General features: G+C 43.1%; 1 protein-coding gene across 1 annotated transcript in view; it reads right to left on the reverse strand.

Annotated features, from left to right (window-relative positions):
• The window catches only part of CPS1 (carbamoyl-phosphate synthase 1), a 127,894-nt gene that overhangs the window by 55,485 nt on the left and 54,707 nt on the right, over positions 1-17,702 (reverse strand). Inside the window, exons 17-21 of the mRNA XM_032765033.2 lie at positions 16,406-16,550; positions 15,682-15,892; positions 11,447-11,645; positions 8,475-8,651; positions 5,188-5,306 (exon numbers count right to left, since the gene is read on the reverse strand). Coding sequence (XP_032620924.1) covers positions 5,188-5,306; positions 8,475-8,651; positions 11,447-11,645; positions 15,682-15,892; positions 16,406-16,550 — 851 coding nt within the window. The remainder of the gene's footprint in view (positions 1-5,187; positions 5,307-8,474; positions 8,652-11,446; positions 11,646-15,681; positions 15,893-16,405; positions 16,551-17,702) is intronic.

Genomic DNA, 17,702 nt, shown 5'->3' on the forward strand with positions numbered 1-17,702 from the left:
ACTTCGATGACCTGGATTTAATTCTTTGCTCTGACACAGACTCCTTGTGTGACCTTGGGCACATCACTTAATCACTCTGGGCCATCTGTAAAATGGGAGTTAGACTACTCTCTCTCTCCCACCTTGTGTCTGCCTTGACCATTTAAACTGTAAGCTCTGCACAGGGCAAGATTTCTTACTATGTGTATGTACAACAACTAGCACCGTGGGGCCCCAATCTTTTCACAGATTCTGTGGTGGGATGGGACCAATGCAAACATCTAGTCTGACCTTCTGTTTAACACAGGCCATAGAACTTCCCTGAATTAATTCCTGTTTCAGCTTGGTTGGGCCCAGGGAGGCTCTACTGGAATACCAATATTATAATAAAATGCTATAGGAAATAAGGACCTAGAAAATACACCAGTTCTTGTAAGAACCAGTGTCGCATGGTTCACCCAGGTGCAACACACCCCTTCTCTGCTTCAACACCGCACAGACACAAAACACCATTGTCACTTTCACGCGAAACGTCATGAATCTGACATTTCAAATGAAAAAAAGGGGATGAGGAAGGTCATATTTCAAACCAACGATATCAGCGCCATGAAATTCCTCAGAGCTGCGAAACCACCCACTATGAAATGGGGAACAGTTCCCAAGAAATTGCCATGAGAAAATCATCATCATTTCTACTGATTAATAACTCAGACACAGCAGCTGATTTAAACCAGTGTCCCTTTCAAAGTCTTTTACGGTTCTGAAAAAAAAAAATTCATCAGACAATATAAGTAGTCCTGTTGGTATTGACAGAGAGCCAGATCCTCGGCAGGTGTAAATCAGCACCATTCGTGAGGCTACGCTGCTATACGCCAGCTGAGAACGTGACTCAGGATGCGATGAGTCTGATTTTCAAATCCTCCCTTCCTCCCATTTTGGGCTCACAAGTAACGTTGGGTACAATTAATTGCAGGCACTGATCAAGCAACTAGGTAACCAGAATGGGATTTTCAGAGGAGTTTAAATAATTTAGAAGCATGAGTCCTGTTGACTTTCAAAGGGCCTTGGGCTCCCATGTCTTTTAGGTGCTTTTGAAAATTTCACCCCGAGCTGCCATCGTAGACACAGTTAATAGCATTTGGCATATGCTGTTCCTATTAAATGGAGCCCACAATGACTTGGACAGAGCAACAGGAGAGCAAAGGATTGTTACAAACATACACAGTTGGATTTTTCTAAGGGCCAGGCCTGAAAACTCAACATGGGCTTTGAAAACCAAGCTGTGTGCTCTCCATTTCTCAAATCGGAACCACTCAGAACAATTCCATGACTGGGCTCGTGACATAAACGCTCTACCAAAGGTGACAACCTTTGCTGGCTCCATAATGACACACAGTAAGTGATCATTTACAATGAAGCACTAACGTGATTGTTGATTAGTTGTACCCTGGAGGCACCTAGAGGCCCCCAACTGACATAAAGGCTCTGTACAGACCCAGCTCCTGCATGTCTTCAGCATAATGCACCAGGATAGACCCTTTTTACATGTTGCTTTCTTTGGTTTCGCTCTCCCACCTCTCCAGTCAATCTGTTTGGTTCCTTGGGAGTGTTTGATTAGATGCACATTTATACCAGTGGAGGATGGGGGCCAATCAGCTTAGATGTACTGAAGTCAGTGGGGCTATGCTAATGGACACCAAGGAGAATCCGGCCCATGAGGATTGATACAAAGGTCTTAAACTGTATTGATCCATTACCAATTCCATGTGGTGCTTCCCGTTTATGGCAAGAAGTGTGAGGCTGTGTATTGATGTGTGACATGCAGGAGCAGGCCAGTCACATGCTCTGCAGCTCAGTTACTGGATGTATGGCTAATAATGTAGGGGTGTGAATGGCAATGCGTGACACCTACAGTAGAAACAGGGGAGGGGAAGAGCAGATGCTTAGAGGACTGGGAAAAAGTGTGGCAGGGAAACAAAGGAGGCAAATGGAGACGTAATGGCAGTGGCAGATCAGGTGAAAGCACCTGTGCAGGGCTGAGACAGGAGGGTAATGAGGGAGACAGAGTGTAAGGTGCACATGGATAAGGCAAGGTAGACAGGACGGTGGGGGCACTGGAAGTTGGGTGGGGACACACAGCAGTGAACACCCGATTCCTTTCCTTTTCCTCCTCTCCCCCTTGGTTTCTGTGTGTGGTGGTTCAGTCTGTGAACCCCTGAAAGCATTGGGTAGGCAGAGCTCCCTCTGCCTGCTCTCGACCATCCCCTCTGCTTTGGATGCTTCTCAAGCCAAGCCAACCGTGCAAGCCTTATGGGAAGCAAGGAGCATGATATGAGAAATAAGGAAGGGGAAGAGTGGTGCCTAGACACTGTACCTCAGCAACGGAAGTGCAACATGAAGAGATCTGTGTTACTGAGTTCTAAAGGGAAGTGCTGCTTAGCATAATGGATCAGCGCTCAGGCTAACACCTGCCTCCCTTTCTTTGCCATACTACAGAGCGCTGCAATTTCCTCAGTCACATGATTCATTTTTATATCATCCCCACCTGGAAAGGGGTTTCTTGCTTCTCAAAAGCAAGCCATGCTCAGTTATTCTGCCATATCTAACATGTTACAAGACCTTATTTCAGCATCCTTGGGTATGTATCCTCTCAATATATTCCCTGTCTCTGAGTGCATGTCCTCAGCCCCACTGCACCACTTGGCAAGCCAATTGATCTGGACATCTGAGGATTTCCCCAACAAGAGGGAATCCCTATGGTATCTTCTCCTTGCAGACCAAGGTGTATGGAGCACGGCTGGTGTTGAGGGTGGGAAGAGGGCATGGACAGATGACTGCTATGCTCTGGCAACTACTGGTTGGCATGAGACTGCTCTAACTTGCACTGGTGGTGGGAAACAGGAGAGCTGAACCTGTATGTGGCTGGCCCAAGGAAGCTCAAAGGTGACATAAAACTGTCTTTACCCTTCTCTTAGGTCCTGCACTGAGTTCATCTCACTCAGACATGAGGACTGGGGTTATATAGTATAGCAATATACTTGTGTGTAAAACACTAACCTCCCTTTCTGTGTGTCTTTAGATTACAAGCTATCCAGAGCCACAAAGTCTGGCTGTGAATCCACATCTAAGGTTCAGTGGATAGAGCGCTGGATTGTGACTCATTCTATTCCTGACTCTGCCACTGCCCTGCTGAGTGACCTTGGGCGAGTCACTCCACTGCTCAGTTTCCCTATCTGTATAATGGGGATAATAATACTGCCCTCCTTCGTAAAGTGTTGGAGAACTACTGATGGAAAGCACTAAATAAGCGCTAGGCATTGTTGTTATTATTGTGATGATCATGATGATGATGATGATGAACTCATCTGGGTTTTGGTTTGGACCATTATAGAAAGATAAGGATCAACTGCAAGGTCTGGATATTATAATGTATTATACACACACAATATGTATGTGTATATCAGAATATCCATGGAGAGACAGTCATGTTTGCATAAACACAGCGCTTGCTAATGCAGCTGTGCTTGTAATAACCCATGCAGTCATTTTTCTGGGTTGTCATTATTCCCTCTAAAACCGATTATGTCCAATTTGCAAACACTGAATCTTACAGCAGAATGAAAAATAAAGCAAGTAACTCCGGTGAATACACACAAGAAAGACCTGAGCACTGACTAGGAGAAGGCCCTTACTTGCATGCAACAGCTGAGCCAGCTGTCATCCAATAATGGCTGAAAGGGAGGAGGATGGAGAGTGTGTTTTAGTGGTTAACACACCAACCTGGAAGTCAGTAACACTTTTTGTTGTAGTTCTGCCACTAAACTCACTCTATGACCTTGGGAAGGTCATTTGACTATGTGACTCAGCTAATCCATCTATATCATGGGTGCAATAACATTAATGTACCTATCCCACAGAGGCACTGTGAGATTTAATTAACTGATAGGCCAGATCTTCAGCTAACAGAAATCAGTTCAGCTCCCTTTACTTTAATGGAGTGATTTCAGTTTACACCCCGGGAGGACATGACCATCCTCTGGACAGTGCTTTGAGATCCTGAATATATAATTCCAGAGTATTCTAATCACAATTGTATCCTGAGAAACAGGAGGGAAAACAAATTGGTTCTGTGTAAACACAGTAACTTTATATGCATGAGATTGTTGAAATGAAACCAGCACACAAATGAAACATGACATGGAAGTTAGAGAGGAATTACACATGCTGGGTAATAATAGAGTTTTAAAAGTATCCTTCCACAGGCATTCTCCTCTCTGTGCCTTTATTTCTGCTTAGCTAGAATCCCAACTCACTTTCTGGGGGGAAACAAAAACTACTCAATTAAAAATGTACAACTTGTCAAAGAAGCAGAACTCACAGGGGGTGAAAGCATATTTCATAACAAACCTCTTGTATGTTTCTCCCCAGTCTCTTGCTACAAGTGCTGTGTACTGTAAGTTTCTGGTGCCCTCATGTGGTTCAACTGCAGTAATGCAACATGTATCCAAAACACAGGCAACAGAGCAGACAGTAATAACTCAGCTGGCCTTGTAAACCATGAAGAGAACGCTGCAGTCAGCAAAAGGCAGAGACTGATATACAGCCTGCAGCTTCAATTTACTGCTATCTATTGTGGTTCCTTTTATATGGTCACTTTAAAAAACCAGAAGATTTATATTTAAATGTGTCAGAAATTACAACTGTTCTAAACTAAGGAGGAATAGCATGTGGGAAGCAAGGCAGACAGCTTAGAAAGCAATCAACCAATCAGAAACGCACTGTGTTTGGCTCTCAGGTGTAAAAAGCCAGGGAGAATCTATTGAGAGTATTAGCTGAAAGGTTAACCATACCCTAGCTATGCGAATAAGGATCTCACATTTGCAGGGAGGGTTAGCAAATCCTAGCTTTGAAACGACATCAAGGACTTTCTAATCCAGGTGGGATTTCTAGAACCCTTAAGATCAGCTGAGATGGACAAGATGCCTTTACTTCTAGAGCAGCGCTCTTCAGTGCAGTTGCTGCTAGATGGACGGAGGTAGTCACTTAGTGCAATGCATTAGGGTTTAAGATAACTCAGGCTGCACTGAGGACTGAGCATCACTTTTCGGCCTTGCTTGTGTTTGTGCACAAGCCTGCAGCCAGTTTCCCAGCTATGTGATGCCAAGCAAAAAGGCTGTATCCTTAGAGAAAGCTGTTTGATTTCCCTACCTGCTGAGTTCCTTCAGGCTTTTCTCCATGTGCACAATATCCCGCATCTTATAGATGAACCATTTGTCAATGGCTGTGAGTTTGTGAATATCATCCACAGGGACACCGTCATGCAAGGCCTGCCGAAGAGAGGAGGTAGTAAGCCAGACACTTTAATAAACACGTCATAAGTATCCGATTTTCCTGGAAATATGTAGTAATTATTCCTCATCTCCTATTAACGTCAGCAAGACTTTTGTCTGAGCAGGGAGTGCAGAATTTGGCTCCCAATGAAAGTCTCTGCCCAAATTCCAACTGACTTCAATAGGGACTGATGCTGGTGGACACCTGCTGTAACTTCATGTGCTGTGTATGCTTCATGATCTCTCTCTCTCTCTCTCTAGTATGCTTATCCCCTGCTGCTGACTTCTCATCTCTGCCTCTTATTACCAAGGTCCTGTACATTCCATAGCCCTGTGGTCTGCTAGAAGCAAATGTGATCAAAGAAAGGTTTAGGTTTTCAATGGTTGAGAAACTGGTTACTTTTGAAATGGACTCAGATTTATAGTTTAAAGATAGATTGACTCAGAAATCCTGGATCTGAAATACCCCTGAACTATGGAAAATTTCACATCCAGAACCAAACTTTGCAGCCGGGACACCACTCTGGTTCTTTCTCATTCTCAAGGTAATGCAGGCTTCAAACTTTCCTGAACATGCTTAATTATGAGGTTTTTTTTTTTTAATTTATTTTTAGCAAACCATCCATATTCACTGGGTAAAAAGGAAACCCACTCTATCATCCCAAAGGCAATGTAGTACAGGATACAGTATTTTTTTTAAATATCCCCACATGTGAATAAAGTACAGATATAAGAGGTAGATATTAATAGTTATTATTATGATGTGGCTAAATACTGAACTCTTTTTTCTCTTATAGTTTAAACTTTTTTTAATAAAGCCCATTTCCATGTGACCATTTCACAAATGGGCCACATCAGCTTAGTAATCTTCTCTTATCATCTGCTCCAGATACCTCTCATTTATGAGGGCAACAGCGTAGTGCCAAGACTGGTTGTCACTACATATGACCTTGGCCCAGTCAGAAGTTTCATTGGGTTTCACATCTCTCCTGTGGTTTTTGACTACAGTAGAAGAACAAGGTAAAAGGCAATAGCTGTGAATGGCGTCTGAGCTCTCACCTTTTCCGACACAACAGGCATCGTAGTCATCATCCCAATAAACAGTGAAAAACCTTGACGTGTGGGGGGGAGACAGAGAAGGCATCTGATGAGACTTGACTCAAACAGAGCTCAGTGGTAACAACAACTAGCGTCTGGCTGTTTAGACGTTAGAGAGCTGGTTAGGAATTTCTGATCCAATCGATCCCAGCAGTCTGAGTTACCTTAAACTGAGTCAAGCAAGCTGAAATTTTAAAATCCAAAACACTGGCCTCACTCAGTTATTGACGGGGGTGAATCAGTGCTCCATTTTAGACCAAGGAGTTTCTGTAAGGGGCACGTGGGGAATTAAAGGTTTAACTGTTCCTTGTTCAAACAGTCAAAAGGAAAACTGCCATTTTGCCCCATCCCCATCATCATGTGACCATCCCTAACTTGGGCCTTCCTTTCTAAATGGCTTCTGGGGCTCCTGTAAGGGCAGTCAGGAAAGATCTTGTCATTCAAAGAGAAAACTGTAGCCAACACAAGCACCAGTGCCAAAGGGTGTTTTGTGCTTGTAAATATATGTGCCTCCCCAGCTTAAAACCACCTGTTCATTTGTCTCTAGAGTACAGGCCTTATCCAAGTCTGAAGCAACCTGCCTGATTCCTAATTGCTTTGCACCCTGCAGTGTCATTTACACCTGCACAAAGCGCAAATACAATGATACCAAATCAGAATGGTGGCCTTACTTCCAATATGGTCTCCCTTTGCAAACATGTAAATGAAAGGCCCTGGGGAATGGCCCACAGAAAAACTTTGGGACGTCTCTAGAAGTTATTTTCTTATTTCCACTGTTGAAGACTAAGTTCAAATGTCCTAAAAGCAGGAAAAGAAAGAAAGAAAGAAAGAAAGAAAGAAAGAAAGAAAGAAAGAAAGAAAGAAAGAAATTAAAAGATTATTGTGTCTCCATAAGCCTTTCTTGGAAATTTATACAAGGTTTATAAGAGGGAGAACTGAGTGGAATTCATCAGCAAATGCAGTACAACCTCAGCTAGACAAGAGTCACGGTAGAGACTGAAAATATCCAATAATTATTACATGTACTGCATTGGCGTCTTAGCGGCACTGACAGACATTGAGGCTCTGTTATGCTAGGCACTGTACATATGCCTGGTAAGAGAGAATCTCTGTCCCAAAAAATTTACAATCTAAATAGACAAGATGAAGTGTGGGCAAAAGGAAGGAGTATTATTCTCATTTTACAGGTGAGGAACAGAGGCTCCCACACTCACAAAAGGCACCTCGTAGCAGAGCACTCAGATCTCACGTCCCAGACTAGCGCCTTAACCACTGGCCTGCCATTACCCTCCAACCAAAGGCTATAGATATTTGCAAGAACTGTCAGTGTAATTAACAAATTTAACCCTATATCAGTTAACAGGGAGTTCTGGACAGCTGAGCTAATTTAATTATGATTTAATTTTAATCCTTGGTTGCAAGATATGGTCACAGAGTAGAATGAAGATCCCCAAAAGAGACTCCTCAGATTGACTGCAGCTAGCTATTTTCGTATCACCCTTGGTTTCAGATGTCAAAAGGATCATTTTTAATTTGCTTTGCATATACTAATGCGAGTTTGCAGAACTGCCCAAACTCTGCTGTCACTTGTGCCAGCATAAATAAGGGCCAAACATTGCCCACCATTTAGCAAATGATTGTCTTACAGAAGCAGCTAAAGAAAAAGTGCTCCAGTTGTCAACCAACATTAACCATTTGCCTGCTGAATATGTTGGTGGTATAATGTTCCTGCTATTTAATGTAACAGGGATAGTCTAAAATTACAGTGATTTAAGTGAAAGGTTAATGGATGACTCGAGTACAGCAGGTGTCATGAGGACCAGCAGAGAAATAGTTATTTCCATCCTAAGGTAATGAAGAGGAAATTATGGGGGGAAAGAGAATCTTTGGACCTCACCAGAGGTGATTCAGAGATGGAAACACAACATTATCCCCTTATGTCTGAGGTGCACAAAGAGGAAAAAAGGACGAGGGGTTAAAGAATATTCCACTCTATTACCTCAACCAACACAGTCTGGTAACTATAGTCAACAGGGTAGACCTCATAGCCTCTGCGTCCTTCATTACCTTGGCTATTGCATAGACTCGAATGCTGGAGGGGTCAGCTAGTTCTTTCTGGAGATCTAAGTTGGCCGGCCACTCTTTATTCATTGGCAGACGTGATGTGAAGCCATCCACAGACGGGTGGCACATTCTCAGGGCCTTCTGAAAGCACTCTTCGAAGGTGCGCCCGATAGCCATGACCTGTAACAAAGAAAGCTCTCACGTTAACGTGCTGAGGGGTTGCCCCTCTCAGTTGTTCAGATGGCAGTGATGCTTATTAGGTAAGATTAAAGCCTATGGGAACATGTTGCAGGAGGGAAGGGATAGCTCAGTGGTTTGAGCATTGGCCTGCTAAACCCAGGCTTGTGAGCTCAGTCCTTAAGGGGGCCATTTAGGGATCTGGGGCAAAAATCTGTCTGGAGAATGGTCCTGCTTTGAGCAGGGGGTTGGACTAGATGATCTCCTGAGGTCCCTTCCAACCCTGATGTTCTATCATTCTAACTGACTCAAAGGAAGATTACTATCTCAGAGCTTTCAAAATCTACCTGTTTTTTAATAAGGGAGAATCCTCTAAGACTGAAAAAGCCTCATAGCGCAGAGGGAATTTTAAGCTTTAGAAATGGGCAAAGTCAGAAGATTGCACCTCTGCCATCAAGCCTGCGTCAAACCTTAAGTAACTACCATAGTATGTTTCTGTTCAATGATTATTTCACCTAAAAACAATCCCATTCTCACGTTCCAGTGAGCCCGTTCTGCATGGAAACTTTGCAACTCATTCCAATGTTCACCTGTATAATTCACTGGAAAGCAAAATCTTAAAAGGGCACAAAAATAATCTGAAATGAAATGGGCCAAAAGCATCATGGGAAAACTTTCTCCCCTTCCGAGCCTTCAGCCTGCCACAACACAGCTCACCAACAGTCAGGCTGAGGCTAGACAGTTCAACTAATAAAAACTACACTGGTCTGGAGTCTGGTTACCGGCACAGACCTAGGGAGGGGATTTAAGCTGTACTCTGCCAGGAGCAGTCACAGGAGACATTCTGATTGAGAGGGGTCTCTTTGAGGAACAGCTCCTCTGCTCTGGGAGCTGATAATTTCCTGTTTGTCTGTATCAACAGTAAATTGCAATATTCTCTGTACCATCTCAACTCAGCACACCCCATGCTGGCCAGGAAGTATGAAGCCAAAGCTCTGTCTATTCCCCATTCCTCCCCCACGTCCACTGTCTGCTGGTTTGAACAAGGTTCAGATAGTCTGTGCAGGAGAATAGGAGGGGGGTCTTATGCTCCCTTATTCCCCCATCCATGTGGATAGTCCAAGTCATAATGCAGTTCAGTATTCATACGGTGGGACACTCCGGAATATAACCCTTTATTAGCTGAGGTAAAATGTGCAAAGCCCATGTATAACATGAAGTCACGGGGCATTAACACCATAAATATTTGCAGGGGCCTACTGCACCACACATTATTAAAAATACAATCACCCTGGCAAGCCTTTCCATTAGAGCTCTAATTAATCCTTCCCACCGTGCTAAAGGTGTGCTCTCTGAGCGAGGAGGCGTGGGTGTTTGTAAGGCCTCACTTGTCAAAATAATTTAGTGAGGGAGCTACTTGAAAAACATTAGGAGGAAAAAAAAGAGACAACAAAGTACACAATTAATTATTTTGCTTTGGATAACTGATGAGTTATTAGCTAATTAAATGGATAATTTACCCATTTTGCTTCATTTCATTCCTCTTGAAAAATTAGCTGAAGATGTCACCATTATTCCAACCAGTCTTAAATTCAGATTTTAAAAGTCACGCTGTTTTGTTCCTCATTTCCGAAGGCCTATCCTATCTATTCAGAGTGGGAAACCAACTGTTTAAGACAAAGCAATTTGACGCTTTCAAGAGGGCATCAAGTGCTGTGTTCTGTTTTCAGGTGCAGGATCAGGATCAGGCTAGAAAGAAGGTGCATGTTTTTAACAGTGAAGGTGATTGACTATTGAAACAGCTTCCAAAAGGTTGTGGTGGATTCTTCATCACAGGAAATCTTTAAATCTTTCAGAGTGGATGTTTTCAGCAAAGAAATGCTCTTGTTCAAACACACTATTGGACCTGAAGTAGGAATTAATTCAAGGAAGTCCTATGGCCTGTGTTATGCAGTGGTCCCTTCTGACTTTGGAATCTATGATTCTCAAGAGAAGTCTACCATGCTATTGCCAAAAATGGCCTTTACAGTCCCAATCATTCTAATTGAAAAGAGTAATGGATACAGCTCAGGTGATTTGAATAAGCTCTCAAAAGATCAAATGTTTATCCACACCCTCTGGATTAACTGGGGCTGAAAAGCCAGTCTGCACATATCTGGAAAACAAATCTTCTACAGCTATGCTAGGAACACCCCAATGGCATTTCCACAGGAAACCAGAAAATGTCGAGGAAGGTGAAAGTGAACAAGTATTGACCAATGTAGTAATAAAACTTTTACAAACCAAAGGCAGTTTGAGGTTCAAGACCAGTTTGCTTTCAGTTTAGGGTGATTTCTTCTCTCCGTTCTTAATCTATTTCTATTTAGTTCATTGATCCTCAGTCAACCTTCTGGACAACCACTTGGCATGGAGATCATGAAACTGACGTTAAAAATGTCCCAGTTTGGTCTCTAATTTTGCATTCAAAAGACACTGAAGACCCAGTGAATGAATGCTAACTGTTAGACAGCTAACTCCGTGATTAGTGGGCAAAACCTTGTTAATTGATATCTACATGCATCATGTTCAACCACAAATACACACAACACTTTTGTAACTGCAGTTGATAACTGGAACCAAATTGCGAGTGCAGAACTAGCATCTGTTTTTAGAAGAGCAACCCTTGAGGTTCTAAATCCTCCTTAGCATTCGTTTGGCTGGCAGACTAGAAAGAACCAGCATCCAGAAAGCAGGCAAGGGAGAAAAGTTAAATTTCACAGGCGACGGAAAAGAAATGGAGAGAATTTCCCCACACTCACCTCTCCCACGCTCTTCATGGAGCTTCCAATCTGGCTAGAGGTGCCCTGAAAGCGGTCCAGGTCCCAGCGAGGTATCTTGGCAACCATGTAATCCAGGCTGGGCTCAAAGCAGGCAGAAGTTTTTCCTGATACTACATTCTTGATCTCCGGCAAGGGGATTCCCAGGGCGATTTTGGCAGCAATAAATGCTAATGGGTACCTGGCAAAGAGGAGGGAGGGAGGCATTTTTAGTATCATGGTTGGTACTGTAGAGGGCAAGGAAATCTATAACCTTCTGAAGCTGCTTTAGTAAAAAATAGTAACTGCATTCTGTAGGGATGGCGCTCCACTCCTGGCACGTGGTATGTGAGTACAGCTCACTGGAGAGCAGCAAGAAGCTTGGCTACAGCATGTAGGTCATAAGGGGCATGTACAGAGCTCTGGAGTAGGAATCAGCTATTAAGGAGGAAAGATGGTCTGTGGCTCAGGCACCGGATTGGGACTCAGGAGATCAAGGTCAGTTCCTGGCTCTGCCACAGACTGCCTGCATGACCTTAAGCACACCACTTAAACCCTCCATGCCCCAGTTCCCCCTCTGTAAAATTGGGATGATAATAATATTTCCTGTCTCCCACCCTTTGTCTGTCTTGTGTCTTTAGTGTGTAAGCTCTTTGAGCATGGCCTACATTTTACTATGTGTCTGTACACGTCTAGCTCCATCAGGCCTGATCCTGATCCTCTAGATGCTACTTTAACACCAACAATTAACAAACAACAGAAGGGTTTACTTCTGCCTGTGGAGGGAATGAAAAGCCCTCATCTGGGAGGGGGGGTTATACTATGGGTACATGCTTATACAAGTAAGTGTAGCACTGAGCGACTTAGGTTGGAACATGGGCTGGACAATCATTAAAAGCTGGTAAATTGACGATCCTCCATGAAATCCTTGCAACGCCTGAAAAGTTTGGTGTTTCATTGCAGTTAGGTCACTCAAGAGGGAAAGGAGGAGGAGGGAGAGACACAGAAAGTGAGTGCTATGGGAAAGCAGAGACTTTACAACAGGGATGAGCGAGTATCCTTTAAACATAGTAGCAACGCTAGTGTATATCTGCATAACCTACCGTGAGAGCAAATAAGGGCAATTGAACATCTTAGATCAGGGGTTGGATTGCAGTGAATCAGTGCTGGGACTAGTGTTTAACCGCATGTACTAGAGGCCAAATGTTTATGTTCAGTACAGATGAGCCTTGTTTGAAAGGAGCTAGAATAGCCTGTGCAGTCATTTTCCAGCCAGCTCTGGTGCTTGTTGGAGTAGCACATGGTGTTCTTGCAGCCTGAGTGACTCCAGTGCAGAAGGAAAACCAACCTAGTCATGTACACTTAGCAAATGAAAGCGAAAAGCAGATTTTAGCCTTTTTAGGTAACAGATGATTGCCCCAGTCTGCTGGGGAACATTGCTGGACTCAATGAGTCAGCAGGATTAATGTATTTGTTAAAAACTCCAAAGGTACCTTTAAATTCAGAGCTAAATTCTCCCATCAGTTAACATGGGCTTTCAAGGGGTTGAAATTAGTGAGATTGGACAGGTCTAAATGGGGGCAGACATCAGCCCAAAAGCAGCAAAGGGTGTGGTGATAACTGAGCAGCGAAATTTATATAATCCCGTTTGCTGAAGCCAAGTGATTATAAATCATCCAGCAGGATTTCCTATTGCCCTAACATTTGCTAAGAACGTCATCTTGCACAACTTTCATTTCATTGAGAAAGCCTCATTGACTGGGGTAGAGGTTAGTTTATTCCATTATAACAGGACTGTTCTCATCTTTAAGAACTGCCTACTTGGAATCACCACCAAAACAGGCAACAATGATAACTGCAAAGCAGCTGGAAATGCTAATAATTCGATAATAATTAATAATAATTAATAATAATGCTAATAATTCAATAATAATGGGTTGGCATATGTTCGTTCATAGATGGTAATTGACAGCAAACCCCGTCAGGCCATTTTTATTATTTATATTGCGGTTAGCAACTAGGGCACCATTGCAATAGGTGCTATACAAGCACAAAACAAAAAGACAGTCCCCACCCTGGAAAGTTTCCAGTCCAAGTACCTCTTCCCCATACACGTCACAAAACCATTCACTCTTTCACCAACAAAGGAACTTTTGTGGGCAAAGATTAATATAAAATAATGCATGCTCTCAAGCTAGCAGACTGAAGAAATTCTTTAGCTATCTGACTTTAAGCACTTCACAGATAGTCATAGGCAAAAATCCAAACTGGGATTTAGTAATCTTCTCCCGAACACCACCCTGGAGGAACAGTCCTCTCTCACTTTCCTATAATATTTGTACAAAATGCAGAGGTCCTCATTAGCTGCAAAAGCATCATCCAGCCAGTCTCAATCCACACAGCGTTGTTCTTAGGGAAAAGCCCAATTCTGCAGTGCTTTTACCATGTAGCCAAATGGGGAACAAGATCTAAACACCAAACCCAATTCGATTTGTGACCCAGCCAGGACTGGAATTTCCAGAGTATGGTTCTAAAGCTGGTGGAACATTTTACAAGCTGGTGGTATTTTTTATTATTAATATTATTATTATTATTTTTGGAGAATCAAATGATGGTTCACGTTTTAGGAATGCTGGCTGCACTCAACTCCCACTGAAGCAACAGGAGATGTGGGTACTCAACACCTTTCAGGATTGCAATGGTAGATCTCTTGTTGCAAAGCTTTCTTTGTTCTATGTATGCCATGTTACTATTTTATATAGACGGTAACTCCTCACTTAAAGTGTCCCGGTTAACGTTGTTACGTTGCTGATCAATTATGGAACATGCTCATTTAAAGTTGTGCAATGCTCTCTTATAACATCATTTGGCAGCCGCCTGCTTTGTCCACTGCTTGCAGGAAGAGCAGCCCATTGGAGCTAGCTGGTGGGGGCTTGGAACCAGAGTGGACCAGCAGCCCCCCTATCAGCTTCCCACTCCCCTAAGTTCCCTGCACAGCAGCTGCCCAGCAGGCTAGCAGTTGCAGCTGTCCCTCCCCCCACTGCCATGTGCTGCTCCTTCCCTCTGCCTTGGAGCTGCTCCCCAAGATTCCTGCTTGCTGTGCGGGGAGGGAGGGGAGGAAGAGGGGGGCTAATGTCAGGGTGTCCCTCTCCTCCCTGCTCCTGCACCCCGCTTACCCTATCTTCCATAGAGCAGAGGGGACACACGACAGGGTCCAGGATGGAGGGAGCTTGCTGGCAGCAGCAGCTGCAGTCTCAGCAAGCTGATCTAATTAATAAGGCAGTGTCCTTAAAGAGGAAATGCTCATCTCTCTCTCACAAACACAGTGTATCTCTGTCTGTGATACTTTCTCCCCTCCCTCCATTCCTGCTGCCTTGTAGACTGTGAGAGTTAACCCTTGAGGGCTCAGCCAATTGCTAGTTCATCATTTAGCAGTTAGGCATTCCCTGGAAAATATCCCACCCTCTGACTCCTCCACCTCAACCAAGCTTCACAATAATCATCCTTGCATACCAGTATTAAATTGTTTGTTTAAATGTATACTCTGTGTGTGTATATATATATATATAGTCTTTTGTCTGGTGAAAAGAAATCCCTGGAACCTTAACCCCCTCATTTACATTAATTCTTATGGGGAAATTGGATTCACTTAACATCATTTCGCTTAAAGTCACATTTTTCAGGAACATAACTACAATGTTAAGTGAGGAGTTACTGTATATATATACATTTACTGCAACACAAGACAAAAATGGATTTGTGTCCCCGAAGAGTCAGCTAACACAATGAAATCAACGAAATGCTTGTTGTCAGTTATCACTGTCTGTCTCCAATTTGCTACAGGGCTTTGACAACTGCAAGAGTTGTTGAGAACTGTAAATTAAGGACTAATTTGCACTTCTCAACAGCATCTGCAGAGTACAATTAAGAAGCCAATTTTAACCAGGCAGATTTGACCATCGTTATCTCGATTAGTTTATGATTAGCCAACAAAACAAAGGCAGCTAGCAATACCATTTGATTCAATCTGGCAGAGAGCTCATTAATAACCAAGTCCTTAGGGTTCCAGAGATGATTTGCAGCCAACGTACGGATGCCAGGGAATATACTCTCTAAAACCAGCTACTAGGTTCCCCTCCTGAGAGGTTTTCCATTTGTAATACCAAGTGTCCCTTTCCCCAACTCCTGCACCTTTCCCCAACTCCTTTTTCTGCCCCAGCTTTTCTTTCCTGCCTTACCCTGTGGCCTTGGATGCCAAGGCAGAGCTTCTGGAGAGCCTGGCATTGACCTCAATGATGCAGTACTCCAGGGAGGTGGGATGCAGGGCATACTGGATGTTGCATTCCCCCACGATGCCCAAGTGTCGGACGACTTTGATGGCACTTTCCCTCAGCATCTGAAATTCCTCATTGGACAGTGTCTGGCTGGGAGCCACTACAATGGAATCTCCTGTTTGCCGGAAATAAAACCACAATAGTTTGATGGCGATAAATTCTGGTCATGTCTCTGCTAACGTACTGCATCTTACAAGTTTTTAACACCAGATGCTATGGAAGATGCCTGTTTTGGGACATTTCAAGGCAAGGGATGGCCTGTACTACCATGTGAAATAAGAGACAATAGGGACGGGCTTAGGTATTGAAAAGTGTGTTCCATCGTATCTGGTAGTACTTAGCTCTGATAAGTATCAGAGGGGTAGCTGTGTTAGTCTGGATCTGTAAAAGCAGCAGAGAATCCTGTGGCACCTTATAGATCAATTATGATCTTATAGATCAATTACGTCTGTTAGTCTACAAGGTGCCATAGGATTCTCTGCTGCTTTAGCTCTGATAAGTATTCTACATCCTATTTATCATTGGCCAGGTAAGTGTATCAACTATAGTTGGCAGAAAGACATTCTATGAACATGCTGATCTAAACGCAATCTACAGTAAACCACCCTGTAATCTGTAAAGAACCTACCAGTATGAACTCCCATAGCATCAACATTTTCCATATTACAGACGGTGATACAGTTATCAGATGCATCTCTCACGACTTCATACTCTATCTCCTTCCAGCCAACAACGGACCTCTCCACTAGAATTTGGTTGGTCACTGCAAATGCCTGGGGAGCAGGTTGAAGAATCAATTAGGGAGGACAGACAACAAGTGGATACAAAGGAAGAAATACATTTTTATTAAGCATGCGTAACAGAACTGGATGCATTCCTGTATTTAAGGCTTTGCCACCACTGACTGACTCTGGGCAAATTATTTCCACTCTCTGTGTCTCAGTTTCCACATCTATAAAATGAAGATAATGCTACTGGCCTCCTTTGTAAAGAACTTTGAGACCTACTGATGAAAAGCACTATAAGAGCTAGATATTAATTATTATGGGATAACTGCCCTGTAACTTTTATTTTGCATTAGCCTCATTTAAATGGCATGGAAAACAATGTGATCAGATACAAAAGAAATGAGGACATTTGGCTTAGCAACAGAACTGAGAAATATAAATTAAAATAAAAAAAATTAGGTTCTGCACTTAATTTTATATATGCAAGTAGCCCCACTGACTTCAGTAGGACAACTTCTCTGTGTAAGATTAAATAGGTGACTAAGCAATGGGTGCTTAGACACACTGCTGAATTAACAACACTATTAACTAATCACACCACTAATTACTGTGACATACTGATCAGAAGCAAGAGTTATGAATTATTCTAAAACTAACCTGGAAAACATTCCTGAACTGGTAAATGCGTATAATCCAAATGGATACATTGACATTAATATTAACTATTATACAAGGAGTTAGTTAAATTTCACATGGAATATAGAAAATAACACACACATTATCAGACCATCCTTGCCTCGGCCTCCTTTTTTGCACTTAATTTTGCAGCCAAAGCTTAAATTACTTAGTGTCATGGTAACCTATGAACACAGCTGAGCCACAGCAGGGCTGCCTGATAGGACGAGGAAGTCAGCAAACCTGCTCTTAAATCCATCAGCCTAGCTCCTGCTCCAACCACTAGGCATTACCACCCACGTCTCAGTTTGTGACACTTAGGCCATGTCTACTTCATGTAACGTGATAAATGCCAACTATGTTATAACATGTTTGCATCTTGGGATGGGGCCTTAAGGCCTCACGCTGTGCCAATGGGCATCAATGGCAAAGCTCCCATTGACTTCAGTAGCAGAGGATCTGGCCCTTTGACAGCCATTGTTGTCCTCCAGCATCGAATACCATGGGGCCCCAAGCTTGCAG

This window comes from Chelonoidis abingdonii, chromosome 10 (genome assembly GCF_003597395.2).
Source record: "Chelonoidis abingdonii isolate Lonesome George chromosome 10, CheloAbing_2.0, whole genome shotgun sequence".
NCBI classification, from domain to species: domain Eukaryota; kingdom Metazoa; phylum Chordata; order Testudines; family Testudinidae; genus Chelonoidis; species Chelonoidis abingdonii.